This window comes from Cebus imitator, unplaced genomic scaffold, assembly GCF_001604975.1.
Source record: "Cebus imitator isolate Cc_AM_T3 unplaced genomic scaffold, Cebus_imitator-1.0 Scaffold81, whole genome shotgun sequence".
Classification (NCBI taxonomy): domain Eukaryota; kingdom Metazoa; phylum Chordata; class Mammalia; order Primates; family Cebidae; genus Cebus; species Cebus imitator.
The window spans coordinates 3,083,551-3,105,010 of NW_016107396.1; the positions used below are offsets into that span (position 1 = coordinate 3,083,551).

The 21,460-nt window shown below is 38.0% G+C and overlaps 1 protein-coding gene across 1 annotated transcript in view; it reads right to left on the reverse strand.

Annotated features, from left to right (window-relative positions):
- Positions 1–1,302: 1,302 nt before the first annotated feature.
- The window catches only part of LAMA2 (laminin subunit alpha 2), a 621,613-nt gene continuing 601,455 nt past the window's right edge, over positions 1,303–21,460 (reverse strand). Inside the window, exons 58-64 of the mRNA XM_017533228.2 lie at positions 15,119–15,231; positions 14,621–14,810; positions 12,527–12,682; positions 10,628–10,781; positions 5,739–5,869; positions 3,578–3,800; positions 1,303–1,675 (exon numbers count right to left, since the gene is read on the reverse strand). Of these exons, the coding sequence (XP_017388717.1) occupies positions 1,518–1,675; positions 3,578–3,800; positions 5,739–5,869; positions 10,628–10,781; positions 12,527–12,682; positions 14,621–14,810; positions 15,119–15,231 (1,125 nt within the window). The 3' untranslated portion in view covers positions 1,303–1,517. The remainder of the gene's footprint in view (positions 1,676–3,577; positions 3,801–5,738; positions 5,870–10,627; positions 10,782–12,526; positions 12,683–14,620; positions 14,811–15,118; positions 15,232–21,460) is intronic.

Here is a 21,460-nt window from a genome sequence, read left to right on the forward strand (position 1 = left end):
CGTCTCTACTACAAATATAAAAATTAGCCTGGCATGGTGGTACACACCTGTAGTCCCAGCTACTTGGGGAGTGAGGCAGGAGGATCACTTGAACTGTGGAGGTTGAGGCTGCACTGAGCCAAGACGATGTCACTGCACTCCAGCCTGGGTGACAACGTGAGACCCTGTTTCCAAAAAAAAAAAAAAAAATCCTTATGCTTTGGCTATGTCCTAGACTAAATCAGAATCACTGGACCAGGTACCAGATTTTTAAAAACTCCCTAATAGGCACTTTTTACTAAAACACTCAGCCAAGGTTGAGAATTGCTTCTCTAGAACGAAGTTATGTGTACAAATTGGAATAAGCACCTAGATGGTGGTGAAATAGTATGTCAGCCATCACCTCAATTGCAAACAGCACCTTCCTTTCCCTAGTGGATAACATTGTCAGGGTTATTCTTTTTTGCTAAAATTTCCATAGGAGAAGGAAGTGTCCTGTCCTTTTAAATGTTCTGAATTATTGGACTGCAACCATTGTCTACTAGATGGCAAATGAAACGTTTCCTTTTTAAGCTGGTGACTAAAATCAAGGCCATTCTTCTCACAGAGCATTTTGAAGATGACTGAAATCATGGGTAAAAGGAGAACAAAACACAGAACGTTTTTAGAAAATGAATTTGTTAGGTCAAATTACAACTCCGAAAGACTCAATGAAGTATACCTTTTAAGTTTTGGGTTTATTGTTTCCTGATAAGTAAAAATGCATTTCAGCATGATTCCTCTCCACCTAGGTGTAAACTCTGATATTCACTGCAGGCTTAGAGGGCTCCAAATCTCAGCACTGTAGTATCAAATGTGTGCTTTGTTGTCATTCATAAGCTTGGTTCTGGTATCTCCCCAAAGCCCATAAATCATTATCAAATAAGAAAATCAAGTAATTAAACTCTCTGGCCTGAATCTGATCTATACTCTCTACCTTCAGCATAGAAAGCTATTCACTCATACGGCTAGTTAAACGCTCTAATAATGAACTTGGATCAGGAAAATGATTTTGCTAATTCTTTCACAAACAGAGAGAGTAAGGGAGCTGATTTCCTCCCAATTACACATGCCAAATTCACTTGCTGTCAGTGGCTTGGATAGAGGGCCAAAGCTGTCATACATGGTAAAGGATGATAAAAGTATTAATAGGAGTAAGTTAAAAAAATTGCCTTCATAAATTACATCTGAACTCTTTCCTTGAGATGACCGGAGGGCATGTTGCAAATTCAACAGTTTATGGCCAAGTTATGTTTTATCCTTAAACTCACACAAAACAAGCAATTATTTAGAATGAAATAATCACTTTAATATTTATAGACTTGAGAAAGGACTTGAATTAAAATTCAGTCTGGAGTCTAAATTGGCACCATGTGAATACAGAAAGATTTCTATATACATGCACAAATTAGTTTAATTAACATATATAGGTAAAATATATTTGTTTTACTTGATATACTTGTTTTGACAGACCTTTCCTGGGGTTACACTTATGTTTATTAGTTGGCTGGGCATGATACAGGTTGAACACCCCTCAGTTCCAGGGCCTTGGCAAAATTAACCTCCAGAGGCTTGCCTGTGCCTTTGGTGAGCTTCAGGGATTTGATGCAACCTCGGAACCGAATGCTGGTTGTCAGGCCAAACTGCTTGAGGTCATCTGAAAAATGTAATGCAAAAGGGCTTAGCATTGAAATGCTCCTGCAGCAAATATTAAGAGCATGTTTCAAAGTCAACTGTTAGCTTGAGATTAAATTGGAATGCTGGATGCTGGGTGCGGGTGACTCATGCCTGTAATCCCAGCACTTTGGGAGGCTGAGGCAGGCAGATCGTCTGAGGTTGGGAGTTTGAGACCAGCCTGACCAACATGAAGAAACCCTGTCTCTACTAAAAATACAAAATTAGCCGGGCATGGTGGTGCATGCCTGTAATACTAGCTACTCGGGAGGCTGAGGCAGGAGAATCGCTTGAACCCGGGAGGTGGAGGTTGCAGTGAGCCGAGATCATGCCACTGCACTCCAGCCTGCATTCCATGCCACAAAAGCAAAACTTTGTCTCAAATTAAATAAAATAAATTGGAATGCTGTTTTATGCAAAGTTAGTGGTTTTGTGTTTAGCTTGACTTACAGAATTGTAGAAAAAGATCGACTATTTAAAAAAAACTTTTTGAGACAGGATCTTGCTGTGTTGCCTAGGCTGGAGTGCGGTGGTAAAATCAAGGTTCGCTGCAGCCTCCACCTCCTGGGCTCAAGCAATCCTCCCTTCGCCAAGCTGCTCTCCAACTCCTGGGCTCAAGAGATCTGCCCATTTCAGCCCAAAGTGTAATTCCAAAGTGTTAGGATTACAGGCGTGAGCCACCGTGCCTGGCCTCAACTTTTTAATAGTTATATAGTATAAAATATGAAAATATCTAGAATTACACATCTTAAGACATGGAATAACTTGGTTTTGGATGAACAAATTTACAGTTGTGACTTAAAATTGTAACATTTATTTCATGAAACAAAGCAATTAATCAAATACTTTTGAGTACTGACTTAGAACTTTTTGAAGGTGACTTTCTTACATTGTAAAAATAAATCCCTAAAGGTTAAGTAGGTTGGAAATTCATATAGACTCTTCCTCTTATCATGGAGGTGCTTGTTTCAGCAGGCCTACTAGGTGTTAATGAGGATCCCATTTAATAGACCAAATGAAGAAGTACATTACCTCTTTCATACTATCATGGAATTTATTCTGATCAAAGCAAAAGGTCTTTTTAAAACCCAGAAGCCACTTTGGAAAGAGAAGCTGTCTTTGGGCCTCCATTGATTCTCTCATTGGTCTGTCAACAATTGCTGAATATACAGTTTGCTTGTTTAGTTAAGCAAAGGAGCCTTATATAAATGGGGACAAAAGTTCCTCTTGACAAAAATGATGAAAGACCACTCCAGGAGTCTGTGTTATTACAGTACTTATTAAAAGGCACTTGGCTTACTTCTATCAAGTTGGCCACTCTTGTTTATGGACACTTTAGGTAAATCTCTGCAGTTCACATGCTATATTGAATGTGCTAGAGAAAGATTTTGAATAAGGATTTATTGCCTGGGTTTCTTTGTAATATAAACATAAACTCTATAATAACATAGGGGGGAAATTAGCTACATTTAACCCAATGATTTCCAGAACTTGAGGAAATAAGTTCCATAACATTTTATGATTCCTCTGGTATATTAATTTTTTTTAAAAAAAGAATCAGAAAGAACACCAAGTTTGGCTTGAATTGCTGTTAAATGCCTCATATCTTTTATAAGCCAAATTCATTTCCTTTAGACTCAATCTCTTCACGAATGAAACTCAGGGGGCTCTCATGAAAAGTTGAGTCCCATGTGATTTATATAAGTAATAAGCTCATTTTACACACTGGAAATTTTAGGTAAGGTGCTATTTATAGGAGTAGACTCTAAAGCTAGAAAGCAAGTACACATAAGCAAACATTCTTAGACATATGTCAATATAAATGTTTTCAAAACCACTAACATAAGAAAGCAAAGAAATTCTTGCTGGGTTAGCCAACACTCACCTGGGAAGCCTCCAACAAACACAGGATCATTTGTGTCAGCTGATGTAGATGCCGGGTTTGGGCTTTGGGCTTCCACCTGGTTCCCATCGACTGTGAGCACAACGCGGTGTTTGATCTTGTTGGCGGTGACTTTATGCCATTGTCCGTCACACAAATGACCCGGAATCTCAGCATCATAGACAGCAGTGAATCTGCCGGCACCATTGTCCACATGAAACATCAGCTGGAAAGTAGGAAACAGAACAGTCACAGATGGTTTCATTAAAGGAGTATCATGATGGCTCACGTATAAAAATTATCAGATCTCTAGGAAAGACATCGGCTGGAATCATTTGAAATGGACGTAACTGGGCATATTGAAAAAATTTTAAAACTTGACAGAAATTAAAGTATAAATCTAATCACCACGAATCACAAATTATGTTCTTTGCTTTGGGGCATTGTTGGGAGTTAATAGGCAAGATATGTGAAGCTGGTAATAACTCTGCTTTCAGGAAAATTTGAGGCCAGGTGACAAGAAAAGGACCTAGTGTACACAAGAAAAAAATTCTACCTCAGATCTTTTTAGAATGTGAGAATTCTTACTGAGCCTTATAAAATTTTCTTAAAAGATGTATTTAAAGTGACTCATAAATTTGGTCTGCAAATTCAAAGTAAAGGATTTTTCAAATTTTAAACTTTTGATGTTTTAATTGTATTTTTTTTCCTTCATGGATTTCATTTTATATACAAGATTGAGAGTTACATAAATTACATTTTGGGGACCGTTTCATGTCACAGGTGCCAAAGACCTGAGCCAGAAGGCCAGTTAAATTCCTAACAATGAGGAACTTAGATTAGAGGTTCTGGTCTAAATGAGAAAAATCTGTTTTTAGTAATGTGGAAAGGCCCCCTGAAATCTGAGATGACAGAATTCTTTTGAAGCTGATGAAGAAAAGAAACATATTGAAACATTAAAACCATTAGTCGGTTTGGCAACACATTTGACAAGGTAAAATAAAAGAAATGGGATTTTAAAAAAGACGATTAAAAATGCAAGTAAATAGGTGAAAAGTTTGTAAACTCTAAATGATGTAAATATGACTGAAATATTTACTATAATGGGTGAAATTTGCATAACAGGGTTTTGCATGTAAAAGGAGCTTGGTGAGAAGTACACATGACAGTGACATAGATGGTAACTGCTCTTAATGGCAGGTGATGAAATGAAGCTTACTTGAAAAAAATGTAGTAAAAGTGTGTTTGGAAAATTTGGTAAAACTATTAAGTGTTGTCTATTTATTCACCCTGATTTTACCTCTAAGTGTGTGGTAACCGTCCTTTGAGGACGGTTTGAAAATTGAGCAGAAGGAGGAAGAAAGCAAGAAAATAATATTTTAGGACAACTATGTGATTTTTCTTCTTGGGAGGCAACACTAAGGGTAACTTCGTGGAAGTTACAAAATGTAATTTATGTAACTCTCAAATGTGAACCAAGTTGAAATACAATTCCTATTTAAAAATCAAATAGAAAATTTGTGAAATTTCTTGCTTTGCCTCCTCCTTTTACCTGCTGCCTATAGTGCAAAGCATATATAAACAGGTTGTCTCACTGCAGGGATTGAAGAGGTGTTTAGAATTTGATTATCAATTATTATCAAGCTGACGCACTACTTTTATAAATCTGCTCTCTTTTGAAATAGTATCTGGATGCTTGTAAATAAAAATTGCGAAACTGCTATGCCAGTTGGCTACCTTGACTTCTAAGAGATATCCGTCCTGTTAAAAGAGGTAGACTAATTTTAGATGATCCACACCTCCACCTTTTCTCCCACTGGAGTCAATAGTTTCACAGACTGTGTGTTCTTTAAGAGGAGAGTAAGAGTGTACTTACAGCAACACAGTAAGAGCTTGAGATCTCAAACTATTTGGTTCATGATGAGTTAACATAATTCGTCTGCTGCAGAATTAATGCGTTTAAAGTTTATATTGGCCCACACAATAGTTATGCTGAAAACATACACAAATTGAAATAATCCAGAAGGATGAAAACATACAATTTAGCTTTCTCCCAACAAAAAGTAAAGCCAGGCTTTGAAATAGAGTTCCCCACACATGAACGATACCCTCACATGAACAATATTATGAAGAAATCAGGAATGTTTGGCTTGCTGACTCTCACCTTTTCATCAATCATTTCAATACCCATTCCATCCATTTTTTGACTACTGATTCCCAGAAGAACTCCAGTTGTTCTAGTTGTGCGGAATTCAAACTCTACAAGAAGATCCAATCCCACTTTGAATCCACCAACTGTAAAATGAAGATTTTAAAATATTATGGATTAGAGTTAATTCAAATGTATACAATGCAAGACTTACTAGATTTCAATTCAAATGCTAGCTAATTCTAATGAGGGCTGTAAGTTTCAGATCCTGCCTGGCCCATACTTCCACTACTGTGTCATGTAACCCACTCCATAGTTATTGTTTATTTTGTGGGCTACCTTCCCTGCTAGAATTTAAGTTCTATGAGATCAGAGGCATTGTCTATATTTGTCACCATTATCCCTGGGCTTACCAAAGTATTTCACACATCATGGAAGTTTAATATATATTAGTTGAACAAATGGATACACTCTGAGATTGACTCAAAGAATCTCACTGTCAGGTATTATTATCTCAGAAGTCTCTCTATTGGGCTAAGAAAAAACATTTCAGTGATTTTTCAGTAAAATTTTAGTGGGGCACACTAAATGGTACCACAATCATTGAAAAAGTTTCAAAAGTTGCCAAACATTTTATTAATAAAGAGAGAAACTGCAAGTATAATGTCGATGGGTAGCTTCTGGGACATAAGTAGCCTTATCTTGTTCATCCAGTTAATTCTTTTCTCTGTGATTTTCCATATTTGACTCTAATTTTTTAAAAAATCTTTGAGCCAGTATTTAAGACATGCCTCTTAGGAACAAACTGATCTGTTAAGATCTGTCTAGACCACACTAACTGAACTGAGTATCAGGGAAATACTGAGGGGAATTTTCTCCAAGTTTTCTACTTATTAGGCAAGAAATAAATGCTACTTGTAGCCATGGCTGTCCAATGAAGGGCGGTAGCTGTTATGTGAAAGACTTTTTGTTCTACTGAGAACCTTGATGGGTTTGGATTGGCAAAGGTGGGTTTATAGCAGATTATAAGAATAAAAGCTAGCTAGTTGTGCCTGGGCAACATAGTGACACCCCTTCTGTAAATAAATAATAAAGTAAAGGGCAGAAGAAGCTAAATTGTTCTGCAAAATAAAAAGGGAGAAGGAAAAGAGAGGAATGAGAAGAGGAAGTTCAGCTGAGCGCAGAAGGAATGAAGAGGCCAATGAAAACCCGGGTGATTGGGTGGATGGAAACTTTTAAGAACAAAGATGTCAAAGGTTAAGAAGAGTTGTATGTTTTCCAGTGAAGTCATCTCTTCTGACCACCCAAGTCTTACGTAAGCTGTATTACACTGTGTGTTCAGGGGATGGTAAGAGTCATTAAAAACTGAGGAAGTGGGTAATTTTCTGGTTTGGTTTGATGCAGAATTGTAAGAGCCAAGGCAGGATGGCAAGTCAATCCATTAACTGCAAAAGTTGAAACTGAAACTTGTCATAAAATTTAAGAGAACACTAGCCATCTGTGAATTTGCAGAAATCTTGGGGAAGCTTTTATACTTTCACAGCACATGGAATTTGGGGTTCAGCATAATCCGTAATGTTTCAATATTTAACACATCCTATGTTTTTCTGTTTTATGCTTCTGTGTAGGTGAGGTTTCCTGGTTTCCTACTGATATTTTGCTGGAGGGTCCTACTCTTTTATCACCCATTACTTTGTATGGGAGTGTTAAAATATCTGAATCCTTGCTCAAATGCGGATTCCTCCATGAAACATTTCCTGATTTTCCCAAACAAAATTAATGTTTTTTTCTAAGTATCTACAGAACTGTGCTGTTATGTCTTTTAGAGTTTGTAATCATTTTTACTGGCCGCCTTTTAATTTCTGAGCAAACAGAATCTTACCAGTTTATAATATATTCTTGATAGAAATAACTACATTACTTATTTCTCTGTTTCTCATCATAATCTCCACATGTTATGTGCTTATTAGTTTCTTTCTAATGAATAGACACATTTCTATGATGCCACAGGACTGAATATTCTATCTTAAAGTATATTAATGGCAGATTTACAAAATTATGCAGTTTTCATTGTAGACATCTTTCACTTCTTTGGTTAATTCCTAAGTGTTTTATTTGTACAAAGCTATTGTAAATGGGATTACTTTCTTGATTTCTTTTTCCGATTGTTTGCTGTTGGCATATAGAAATGTTACTGATTTCTGTATGTTGACTTTGTATCCTGCAGCTTTATTGAATTTGTCAGTTCTAATGGTTTTTTAGTGGAGTCTTTAGGCTTTTCCAAATATAAAATCATATCATTTGCAAACAAGGGTAATCTGACTTCTTCCTTGGATGCCCTTTACTTTTTTCTCTTGTCTGATTGTTCTAGCTAGGACTTTCAATAGCATGTGGAACAACAGTGGTGCAAGTGGGTATCCTTGCTTGTGTTCCAGATCTCAGAGAAAAATACAATAAAAACTGTAAAACATTGATGCGAGAAATTGAAGAGGGCACAAAAAAGGAAAGATATTCCATGTTAATGGATTGGAAGGATCAACATTGTTAAAATGTCCATACTACCCACAGCCATCTGCAGATTTAATACAATCCCTATCAAAATACCAATGAGATTCTTCACAGAAATAAAAAAAAAATTCTACAATTCATATAAAACTACCAAAGTCCCAGAATAGCCACAGCTATCTTAAGCAAAAAGAACAAAATTGGAAGAATTACATTGCTGGACTTCAAATTATACTACAGAACTGTAGTCACCCAAATGGAATAGTACTGGCATACAAACAGGCACATAGACCAGTGGAACAGAATAGAGAAGCCAGAAATAAATACATACATTTACAGTGAACTCATTTACCATAAAGGTTCTTAGAACATACATTAGGGAAAGACCAGTCTCTTCAATAAATGATGCTGGGACAACTGGATATTCATATGCAGAAGAATGAAACTAGACACCTATCTCTTGCCATATACAAAAATCAAATCAAAGTGAATTACAGACTTGACTGTAAGACATCCAACTATGAAACGATTATGATAAAACATTGAGGAAATTCTCCAGGACATTGAAGTGGGCGAAGACTTTTTCAGTTATACTCCACAAGCACAGGCCACCAAAGCAGAAATAGACAAATGGGATCACATCAAGTTAAAAAGCTCCTGCACAGCAAAGGCAACAATCAACAAAGTGAAGAGACAACCTACAAAATGGGAGAAGATATTTGCAAACTACCCCTCTGAGAAGGGATTAATAATCAGAATATAAAAGGAGCTCAAACAACTCTATAGGAAAAAAAATCTAATAATTCTATTTAAAAATGAGTACAAGATTTGGAGACATTTCTCAAAATAAGATATTCAGATGGCAAACAGGTATATGAAAAGGTGCTCAACATCACTGATAATCAGAAAAGTGCAAATCAAAACTACAATGAGCTATCATTTTACCCAAGTTAAAATGGCTTTTATCCAAAAGACAGGCAATAACAAATGCTGACGAGGATGTGGAGAAAAGAGAACCCTTGTACACTGTTGGTGGGAATGCAAACTAGTGCAGCTGCTATGGAGAACAGTTTGGAGGGTCCTCAAAATACTAAAAATTGAGCTACCATACGATCCATCAATTCCACTCCTAGATATATGCCCAAAAGAATATTGAAGACATATCTGCACTCCCATATTTATTGCAGCACAATAGCCAAGATTTGGGAGCCACCTAAGTGCCCATCAGCAGATGAATGGATAAAGAAAATGTGGCACATATACACAATGGAGTACCCTTCAAGCCATAAAAAAGAATGAGATCCTGCCATTGGCAACAACATGGGTGTTCTCAAGGTCATTATGTTAAGTGAAGTAAGCCAGGCACACAAAGGCAAACATCACATGTTCTCACTTATCTGTGGGAGCTAAAAATGAAAGCAATTGAACTCATGGAAGTAGAAAGTAGAAGGATAGTTACCAGAGGTTGGGAAGGTTAGGGGTAGGGAGGAGTAGGGATGGCTAATAGTACAAAAATAGTTTGAATGAATAAGATATAGTATGTGCTAGCACAGGGGTAACTATAGTAAAAAAATATTAATTGTGTATTTTAGAATAACTAAAAGAGTACAATCAGATTGTTTGAAACATAAAGGATGAGTGTTTGAGGTGAGGGATACCTCATTTACCCTGATATGATTATTTTACACTGCATGCCAGTATCAAAATATCTCATGTAACCCATAAATATAATATATACACTCGCCATGTTCCCCACAAAAATAAAAAATTAAAGAATTAAAAAATTATTATGTAGAAGTTATTTCCTATTTCTTTCTTTCTTTTTATTTAACTGTACCTTCATGACCAGTGATATAGACTCATACTGGAAATGTTCATTGGAAATGGAGTAGAGGACATACTTAAGAGAAAGCCAGGAAAAATGCTAGTCATTGTCAGCATAAACTAGAAATGGACACCAGTGTGCATTGTGTGTATGGGTGTGTATTGAAGAGGAGGAGATTATGAAACGCAGCCTTGCAGGGAATTGAAAAGAAGAAAAAAGTCATGTCTCATCTCCAGAAAAAGAGGGAAAATTGGAAGATAGAAAAACAACATAATATAATCATATGAGTGTTCTTACAAAATCATTTATTTTGCTGTTCTTAATATCCAGTGAAGCAGATGGAATAAATTCTCCAAATAGGCCATTTCTTTATTTCTCCTATTAATTCTTACCAGGATCAGATACATGAATTTTTAAGAGGCACTTTTGAAATTACTTCCATAACTTTCTGTTTGGCTTAAATAAAGGATACTACTAGTTTTGGACTCTGGGAACTTTTATTTTTTGGTACTAGCAAGAAGTTAGTATTTGTATCTAGTTAATAATCAACAGGAAGGAAATGAAAGAGCCTTACCTGCTTTGGCAAAACCTGTTCCATCAAAATATGTTCCCCTCTGAGCATTTGCAAAACATGTCCCAACTTGGAAGCTGGAGGTGGGTTGTTCCAGATCAGCAGGGGCCTCTGCCATGTGGAGATTCCTGATGCAGCCATCAATGCTATAGGTCACCTAAATATCCAGATCAGAAGAAACAAATGTTGGGTTTTAGCAGAACTTTGCCTTTAGGTAGAATACAGTCATTTGTGGGGTGCTCTATGTGCGTAGCTATTGGCTGGTTGTCTTAGGATAGGATGTCCCCCAAAGCTGCCTGGGTTCTCTATTACCACCAGGCTTCCTGGCATGGGTGCAGAAAATCCTGTGTTGTGCTTCTCAACTTGGATGTATCTATCCTGGAATATGACTGTTCTGTTAGTCTAAATACTGCACACTATGTCTCCATTGGTTTGACAGAGCTATGGAACCCATGTGGGTATCATAAGTTTTAACTGGTCTCTTATGTTCCTGATTTTATGTTTCTATTAATAGTTTATTAACTTTACTATATACACATTTTGTCATAGCCTACGTTCAATTTCTATTTGAAAGGTAATTAGGTTTGGTTCAGTGCTTCTTCCTTTTGAATATCTAATGAAAGCAGCAGATCCCTAAGAAAATGCAAATATGCATAAATCTTGAAAGTTTACATGAAACGTCGGGGGTTCAAGGAATTTAGAAGTAACTCAATCATACTCTGTTTTTAGAAATTCAAGTTAATTGCTTTTACCACTGTCACTTCAGAGACTCTTGTTTTTGATAGATCTAAAAAGCATACCCAATAGCTATGAAAGGAAAGTAATACTGATGATCCGCAAATGCTGAGAATTACAACTATAATGGGTGACTGTCTTTGATAAATGAACAAATCTACATTATCATGCGTTCTAATTTTAGTATAGAAATGTATCACATTTGTATCTAGTGTGTTCTCTAAAAGCACCAATCAATCCCCCATGCTTCTCTCAGAGCAGCACTTTCCAAAGCAAACTAGGATATGTGGTCTTATAAAAAATTACTTTGTGTATATCAACTTACAAAATTGTAAGGGCTTTAAATTCGGAATCCAAAATTGGGTAACTGTACTCTGACTACTGCATCTCTCAATATTTGCTAAATCTCTTTGCCTGAAACACCATGAATAAATACTGTCATTTTCATCTTTCAGTGCTTTTTATATACCTGCTAATCTTCCAATCACTTTATTTTTATTTATTTATTTATTTATTTATTTATTTATTTATTTATTTATTTTTTGAGACAGGGTCTCACTCTGTTGCTCAAGCTGGAATGCAGTGGCGCTATCACAGCTCACTGCAACCTCTACCCCCTGAGTTCAAGTGATTCTCATGCCTCAGCCCCTGTAGTAGCTGGGACTACAAGCACACACCACACCAGGCTAATTTTTTGTATTTTTTGTAGAGATGGGGTTTCACTATGCTGGCCAGGCTGGTCTCGAACTCCTGGCCTTAAGCAATCTTCCTGCCTTGGCCTCCCAAAGTGCTGGGATTACAGGTGTGAGCCTCCTCGCCCAACCCAATCACTTTAAACATCTTTATGCAACCCTCTTTGTTTAGTATTATCATTACCCTATTTTGCAAAAGAGAAATTGTTGTTAAAAAAGATTAACTTGCTCCAAAACACACAGCTAGTCAATAGTTAAATAGGTACTCAAGCCAAGGGAGTCTGACACCAGGACCCCACTCAATGTTCTGTGGTATTGTCTCTTGTAATCTAATCTCCTTCTGTCACTTATCAGAAAAGACGGCTTCCTATTCACCTGACCGTTTTCATGGGCCTATATGACCTAATAATTCAAAATATGTCAATAAATGAATCAGCCAGATATTTAGGTAACAAAGAAGAAATTAGATATTTACTGGACCAATTCTTCTGGTAGTGTAGTTGATGGGTAACCCACCAACGTACAGCATTCCTACAACATCCAGGATGTCAGCTTTTTTGGGACTGATGGTTCTGTTGGAGGCCCCATCCACATAAAGAATTCCTTCTTGCTTACTTCTCATTATCTTAATCTACAAAAAAAGAAAGGTGTCATTAATGCCAATCCTGAACAAATTTCAAATAGGCAGAGTATAAGACACAAGGACTTCAACGATGCTACCAAGGAAAATTAAAACAACTTACACAGTGCTTAGTATGTGCTAAGCCCATTATATATGGGAAAGTTAAAGCCATCTTATAGCATATCTCAAACTCTGTCTTTTCCATGACTACTATCACCAAAAGAATACAAAATTTTCCTGGGTCGGTTGTAGGTTGAAGTCTCCTCTGTAGGTTGCCAAGAGTAGATATGTGTCAAGAGGGAGGAATATGGTAAGGAAGCCCTCAGACTAACAGCACACTCATGAATTAAGTGAGCAGCAAAATTCATGCACAGTTTGAAAAGTGCATTAGTTTGATTGAACAAAGAGCCTGGGCTCCAACCCAATTTCAGAATTTCAGATATGCTGCACCCCTTTGCCCAACAGGCCCTTCTTGTGCAGAATTAAAGGAAGAGTGGCACAAATAGGCTGCGCTTCTTTCTGCAGAACCTGATTAGTACAAACTTGGGGAAGAAGCTAGAGAACTGACTGAGGCTGAAATTAGGGCAGTGGAGTGAATTATCTTCTGAGACAGAATGAAATAAGGGGTCAGAGACTGGTGTAGACTGGTGTAGAGCATAAAAACCTTGAGTCTGAATTTATGGAAAGGAGCGTGTAAGCCTGTGAAATGCTAAAATACAATGATGATTTAAAAATGAGTCTGGGTCAGGATTAGAGTAATTTAACACTTCATTTTACACATATCTATTCTGGTTTAGGAAGTAAGTTTAAAAAACCATCAGAAATAAAATCTGCTTTTAATTCCACTAATTATAGTATTTAAGTTCCCTTTCTTAATCCCAGCCTTACTGTGGTTCAACAATATGTCTTTTTCTCAAGTGTCATATTTATTATCCTATTAGCTAGAGATGGAAGAAACCTTAATGAGAGCTCCTTCATTTGGATTTGGATTTGCTAGTCATAAGCTCCCAGCAAAAATGAAGATTCCTTTTCTTATTTCCATGATAACAAGCTGGTTGGCTTTGCGTTTTTTAAGGTTCTTTGGCTTTCTAGAATATGACAAGTCAAAGTATGTTAACATTAACGAAATCTAACATCTAATAATATCGTACTCTGAAAATTAAAAATTTTATTGGTCTACCTAGGGAAGCTTTACTTTAATAGGCTATTGCAGGTGCAGAGACAAATGTTGAGATGGTGTTTTAATCAGGCAGTATATTATCCATTTGCAGTCATGCCAAAGGGGACAGTAAGCTGGCAAATGAACCTCTGTGCCCATAATAGTACCAGTTTTTGGGTGTAAGGCCAACGTATTTAAAGTTGTTCCAAATAACTGTCAGTGGAAATGATACCTTAGAGCCCTTTAAACACCATAAAGCAGAGATTCCCAGATTCCTGGTTTTCACAGACCAGTATGTGGTTAGGTGGGGAGTGTTGGGAGCCATTTTAGTGTTGCCAACTTTTGCTTTTGCCAAATACTATTTCATAATAGAAAGGCCCTTTAGACACCATAAAAATGCTAAAATAGAATCTCGGAATAAATATTATTCCTTGAAATTGAATACATAGAGCTTTATGATGAACACATTCTGTTGTTCTGTGTTTCTCACTTACAGTAGTGGAAATGTCTTCAGCCATCTTGCCTCCGTTTATGGATACATGTTTGAGAACCACAGCCATATAGCAGAGACAGAACCATGAAGAGGCATGCCAGTGATCAAATGTAAATCTACTCAGGTCTGATCACATTTTCCAAAATGGAGGTAGTTGTATATGGCACTCATTTTATTTTTAGCTTCTGCCAGAGTCAGTGTCTGCACTGGCAAAATATAATGGCACCAGGAGAATGCTGATGGCTGCCACTCAGTAATTACCTTAGGGTACTGCCAGTATCCAGGGGACTCTTACCTTGTGCCACTGGCCATCGTTGATTTTGGTGGGGATCATGGTGTTGGTGTCCCCACTCCCCAAGTCATAACTGAAGTAGGGCAATCCATTTCTCAGCTGAACTGTTGCAAAATCGGCATGATTGATGCGAGCCATGTAAAAAAGCAAGCCGGATTCAGCTTCGGTTCTTACTTCCAACTCAATTGTGAGACTGGAACAAAAGCATGCAACGTCAAACAGAAAAATAAGAGCATTCTCATGCTAAAATAGAGCGGTATTAGATCGTGGGTTCATTTTCAGACAGGATAGTAAAACTTCCTCAGAGATGAGGAATTTCCTGGGCTACTGATTTCCTAAATTGGGCTCCTCAGGCTTGGAAAAATATAACTCTATTCTATACTGTTTTAATAAAAAGCTAACTTAATTAATTAATAAGTGTAGTAGATTAAACTTGATTAAACACGAATACTCAGTTCTTCATTTATCAATTCTTTCTCAGTGTCTCAGAATGATACATACCGGTTTTTAACTTTGGTGTCATCAAATGCAATTGCAATGTGACTGTTTTTTGAAAGCCCGAACTGCTTGCTCCCTATCAAAAGAGCTGGTTCTGATTCTGCAGCACAAGGACCCTGTAAAATACCAAGGAGAAAAAGACAGGGGATTATGGACTGTTCTTTAAAAAGGTATTAATGCTGTTTAATTGTTTCTTACATATCAGTGTAATTCTTTAAGAATAAAAACTATACCTTATTCATTGCTGTAATCTGCATGGCAAGTACCTATTACCAAGTGCTCAGTGACTATGAATCAGTTTTCTTATATTACACCCTCGAATTTCTAAATGAACGTGCCCAAACATATTTATTGATTAATTCATAGTTTCATTATCCTCTACAATTTTATTTATATTTCTGAGAAAACTGGAATTTCCCTTTCATTTTTCCTTCACATATGAAGAGTTTCATTCTTAGAAGATCAAACAGGGAAAATGACAAGCTAGCCAGCTGGGTTTTAAGAGTAGAAAAACGTGTTTTTTTCTTGCCCTCCCCATTTCCATCTCCCACTATATTACTTTTTCTTGAAAACTATCAGTCCACTAGAAGGTTTTCATGAATTTAGACTTTCAAGATGGTGTATCTAAACCTGCAAGTCAGCCCATTCAGGCCCTTGCCAGTTGCTAGGCAACCCAGCACATTTTAAAAATGTAACCAACCATACACCATTTCAACTGCCACTGTTCAAAGATCAGCTTCCTGGGGTGCTGAAGAGGCAGAGCTAGGTGCGGGGCTGTGCAGTGCAGTCACGTGGCTTAATGCTCTGCTCCCACCATGTTGAAATTCTTAAAAATTTTTGAATGAGGGGCCCTGCATTTTCATTTTGCACTGGGGCTTGCAAAGTATACAGCAGTCCTGGCTACAGAGATCACATTTGGCTACCATAACACACAGCTCCATAAATAAGCAAGCCTCCTTAAATTACCAAAGCCACAATTCCTTTTCCTGTTCTCTATTTTCTCAAGATAGCTTGATATACAGGCTGCTTAGGAAGTCTCTTAGAACACACAGTACGTAGGAAAATAACCTGCACACCCTCACCGACACATCTGTTTTTAAGATCTGTACTTAATAGCTCTGGCCACTGCCCCAGTGAGCGCTGACTCAGCAGGGTTTTGATGCACAGTGTTCTTCCCAAAGAGATGACTCATCAGCACACAGAACATTTTTACTTGATGAGGAAAAGCCTTGTTCTCTTTTCTCTTGATCTTAGTCAAACGAAGCACTCTGCCACGGCAGGTAAAAGGCTTAAAGTGTTTTGAAATGCTATAAAATTGGTCTTCATGGAAGTATTTCCCTTCTTGCTTCCCAGGAGATGGTCAGTTATAAAGAGCAGACTGTGGCCAAAAGTCACATAGCTATGCAAAACCCCGTGGGTAGGACAGGAAAATGCTATTCATTCGCACCGCTGAATGGCCTCTTTTAGAATCAGCATGTGGCACCTTTCTTATTACGCTGCCTGCAAAAAGAAACCGAACGGAGAGGCTTTTCGGTAGCTTAAGATCTCTGTCATGAATACTTCTATTAATAGAATTGGGATCTTTTATCAGCCTCTCACGATATTTCCCGGACAGAGGACCATCTCGACAAACATGCGTGGCCTGCAGTCTGCCTCCGAAATCCCTAAGAGAATCCTATCTGCTGTGAGTCCACTGGGGGCAGAATTTCACTGAAACACCTTTACACCCTCAGCTCTGAAAATTGAGGGATTAAAAAACGTCAATGGATGCTGAGCAATTAGGAAACAATTATGTGTAACTGAAAAGAGGACCACAACTGAGTGGGTTATGTCCATATTACTGCTATTGGTCACTTGTCTACCACATGTAATTGTGAATATAACTTCTCTATTAAAATTTAAAACATTTTCGAGGTGGCAGCTGTACACTCCTGGTAGCAGCTGTACACGGTGGGGAATGTTTTGATTGCTGGCGGACTGGACAGGTGTATCCAAAACTGGTCCTAAGCTAAGCAGCAGTTTCTAGTTTAGTTTATTTTTGTTGTCATTGTTGTTTTGTTGTATCCTATCAGATTCTCTAGATGGACAAGGCACTGGTCAAGCCATTTTAGAAAACACCTTGGACCAGAAAAGGACAGGGATTTTGTCAAATTTCTTTTAAGAATCCTTACAGGACACGCTCACTTGAAATGTAGGAAGAAGAGCCCCTCCTGGATTAGATCCTCCTTCATTTCTGCAACAGCCCTCGAGAAGCAGGTAGAAGCAGTGGTTAATAAAACGGTGTTCTCAAATGAGCCAATGTTACAGAAAAGAGTTGTACCAAACTGATCACTCTAGCATGTAACCTCAAAGTTTAAAGCCATTACGGTATATAGTCCTTTGTTTTTAAGGACATCCAACAATGCTTACTATCATTGAATTGCAACAGGATGAATATTGTTTTAATAAAACTATCACTTTCCTTTATTAAACTGGTAGTTGGAAAAGGACTGAGAAGTGCTGGTGTAAGAGGGTTTGTTTGCTTGTTTTTTGAGATGGCATCTCACTCTGCTGCCAGGCTGGAGTGCAGTGGCACGGTTTTGGCTCACTGCAACCTCCGCCTCCCAGGTTCAAGTGATTTTCCTGCCTCGGCCACCCAAGCAGCTGGGATTACAGGCACACGCCACCATGCCCAGCTAATTTTTGTATTTTTAGTAAAGATGGGTTTCACCATGTTAGCCAGGATGGTCTCCATCTCTTGACCTCGTGATCTGCTTACCTCGGCCTCCCAAAGTCCTGGGATTACAGGCATGAGCCATTGCAACCAGCCAAGCGACCTGAAGTGGGACAAAAATTCCCAATCCTCTAATTTGGTAATGTTTTATACAAATCTAGATCCCCCCCTTGCTTGGTTAAAGGATATCTTCCTTGCATCAGTTTTCCTTGGGTGAGCTGAAACCAAGTCTGATGAGTGTAAGGGAGGGACATAGTGGCTCGTGTTTTTAATCCCAGCATTTGCAAAGCCGAGACAGGAAGACTGCTTGAGGCCAGTAGTTCAAGACCAGCCTGGGCAACAAAGTGAGGACCCCTGCCCTCTTCTGTCTCTCCAAAAGTACAACAACAACAAATTAAAAGAATAAAAAGTTAGCCGGGCATGTAAGTGCATGCCAAAAGCGCTAGCTACTCAGGAGGCTAAGGCAGGAGAATCACTTGAGCCTAGGAGTTCAAGATCAGAGTGAGCTATAATTGCACCACTGCATTCCAGCCTGGACAACAGAGCAAGAGCCTGTCTCAAAAAGAAAAAAAAACATGATGGGTTCAGGGCAGCACTAGCGTATTGGTTTGCTTGGCGTTGCTTCCTCTTCTCTTCCTTCTGCCTCATGTCCCACAGTGGGTGGAGCTGCTCATCCAGCTGTTCAATCTTCTTTTTTCCTTCTAGCATTTTAAAGGGGAACATGTGAGATGGAGTAGAAACTGCCCCGTGCTTTGCACAGAAATAAAATGATCTTGTCACTTAGGATGTTTTCAACTCCGCTTGCCCTTGAAATCTAAGCTAAGAAAAAAGGGTAAGAGAAAATATCTTCTAATGAGATAATTTTAAGGAAACTTTCAAGAATGCTCATTGCAAGATGAATCATCCTTCTCTAAGCTAGTGTATACTTGAAGGAGTCCTCATCTCTACGGGCGTGATGCTTTACCTGCGTTGTTTTGGACACACTGATCTCTAAAACGCGTTAAAACAATAAAAAAAAAATTCACGGTCTCAGTAGAGGCTCATCAATCTCAGCGTGTTACAATTCTGCCACCTTGTGGGGACTTTTTAAAGTACTAGAAATAGTTAACGGGGAAAATGGGGTATGAAAGGAGGACAGATACGCTTGTTTTTCATTTGCCTTTGCTTGGCAGGTTACAAGTTGTCAGTAGACAGGACTTGGGTGGGGAGTGTAGTGCGGTGGTGCACCTGTTGATTCAAGCAGTGATGTGGTGGGAATAATTATAAAGGAAGCCATGCAAGTGGATAGAACACCATGCTAGTAATGGGGCCAAAACGCTTTCATCTTCACACTGCCACTCACTTAATTTGAGGTAAGAATAAAACAATGGTTGTTTCTAACTGCAGGTTGGTGGCTGACATTTGGAAATGAGTTATTAAATTCAGGAGTGTATGTGATTCGTTGATAACCATCCCTTGAATTTCCTAGGTGCTGAGCAGAGATTTATATTGCATTTATTAAAACTGGCATCTTTATTCTTGAAAGCACCAAACAATGAATCATCATAGAAATTGCATAATTTTCTTCTTTCATGAGTCAATAATTCCCCTAATAAATGTGGGCTAAAATCACATCTGATGTTTATTTGTCATGATTTTCTTTATGGATGAATAATTGGAAGATTTTTTTTACAGCAATGACTTTAATCTTCTAAAATATGAAAGTCCTCCTACTCAAGATATTTATTGAAAAACTGAATTATTGGTAACACTGCATCTAAGCTCTTTTGGTGGGTCTTGGACATTTACAGTAATATTTAGACATTAATGTCTAAATAGGGATTCCTTGAAATGTGGAAAATGTATGTTTTCTCTTTAAATACATATCAGTATCCAATCAGGTTATCCTTTGGCCTTGACTGTACTTAGCTCTTAAAGTTGTAGCGCTAAAGCTGCTAGAGAAATCACTTTCTTTTTCTCTATTCTTTCCTTCTCTCCCACTTCTTTTCCCTAAATCCCAAAGAGACCTTAACAATACAGGGTCTCTCCATGGCTACTCATGTTACTCTTCACAGTTTTCACATTTTAAACTTTGAGGTTTACAGCTGAACTCTTCAATAAAATTCAAGTATGAATGCAGCCAGCTCACTGTCTACAAATCCACACAGGCTCTCCTGGTTATAAAGACTTGGTCTAAACAGCGCGCACACTTGCGGAGGACTCGTCACGTTTCCACAAGTCAACAAATTTCTGTCATACTTGAAATTCAGCCTCTTATCTACCTCCACCTCTTGCCATCCTCCATGAGAAATATTCACAAATGTAACATGTAGAATTGTTTTCTCTAGCTCTGAATGGGCTAAAGAAAAAGAGAGAAGTATAAAGAGAAGACAAGCTACCACACTATCAAACGAGATAATATGCATGAAATGCTCTTTAATCTAGCATGTTCAACATGAATTAATCATAAGATTGACATAATCCATTTCACAGGGCAGGGCTTTCTGAAGACGCTCCTCCGCTGCCCTGTAGTATAGTGAATGTTGTCCTCATGCTGTGAGTTGCTGGCAGGGTTGGGTGTGATGGGTGTAAAAAAGAAAAAGAAGGGCACTGAGAATAGGAGATCATTTCTGTCAACTGTGCTAGCACAAATATGGAGCTCATAAATAGGCAGTTCTCACTTCAGGAGTTAACTTGTAAGTCTTAGTTCTTAAATAACTCTTAAAAATCTAAATTCTGGGCTGGGCACAGTGGCTCATGCTTGTTATCTCAACACTTTGGCAGGCCGAGGCAGGTGGATCGCTTTCCAAGAGTTTGAGACCAGCCTGGCCAACATGGCAAAATCCCATCTCTATTAAAAACACAAAGATTAGCCAGGCACGGTGGCATGCACCTGTAGTCCCAGTTACTCAAGAGGCTGAGGCATGAGGATCGCTTGAGCCTGGGAGGTTGAGGCTACAGTGAGCCATGATTGTGCCACTGCACTCCACCCTGGGTGATGGAGCAAACAAAATTAAAAAAAAAAAATCTAAATTCTGATACAAAAAAAGAAAATGGTGAGAATTGAAAATTATGGAGGACTTAAGATTTAATAACCATATCACTAAAATGTATGTATCGTTACATATCAAACCAATAAGAGTTTGTAATTGCTTAAAAATTGAATACTCACCACACCCGTTTTTTCCCAGCACCTGCTCCCCACCCTAAAAATGTTAAAACTTAAACTGACTAGAATAATTAAGTTAAAGAAACACAGAAGTTAAAGTTAAACTAACACAGAAGAGTTAATAGAGAGATGGAATATTACTTTGAGTCAGGCATGGTGCTGGGTGCTTCGCATACAATGCATAACTTAATCCCTCATGATAGTAATCCTAGAAGGAAGATATTATTATCCTTATTTGTCCCTTAATTATTTTACATTTAGAAAAGACAAGTAACCTGCCGGAATTCATTGAATAATAATGGGAAGGCTATGGCAGGAAAAGCAGCTCTCTCTCTTTTTCCGTATTCATCTTTGCACTTAGTAGGCTCTTAGTATTTGTTATAAAATAAATTGTAAAACTTTTAACTTTTGGTAACTTTTTTTTTTTTTTTTTTGGGGGGGGGACGGAATTTCTCTCTTGTTACCCAGGCTGGAGTGCAATGGC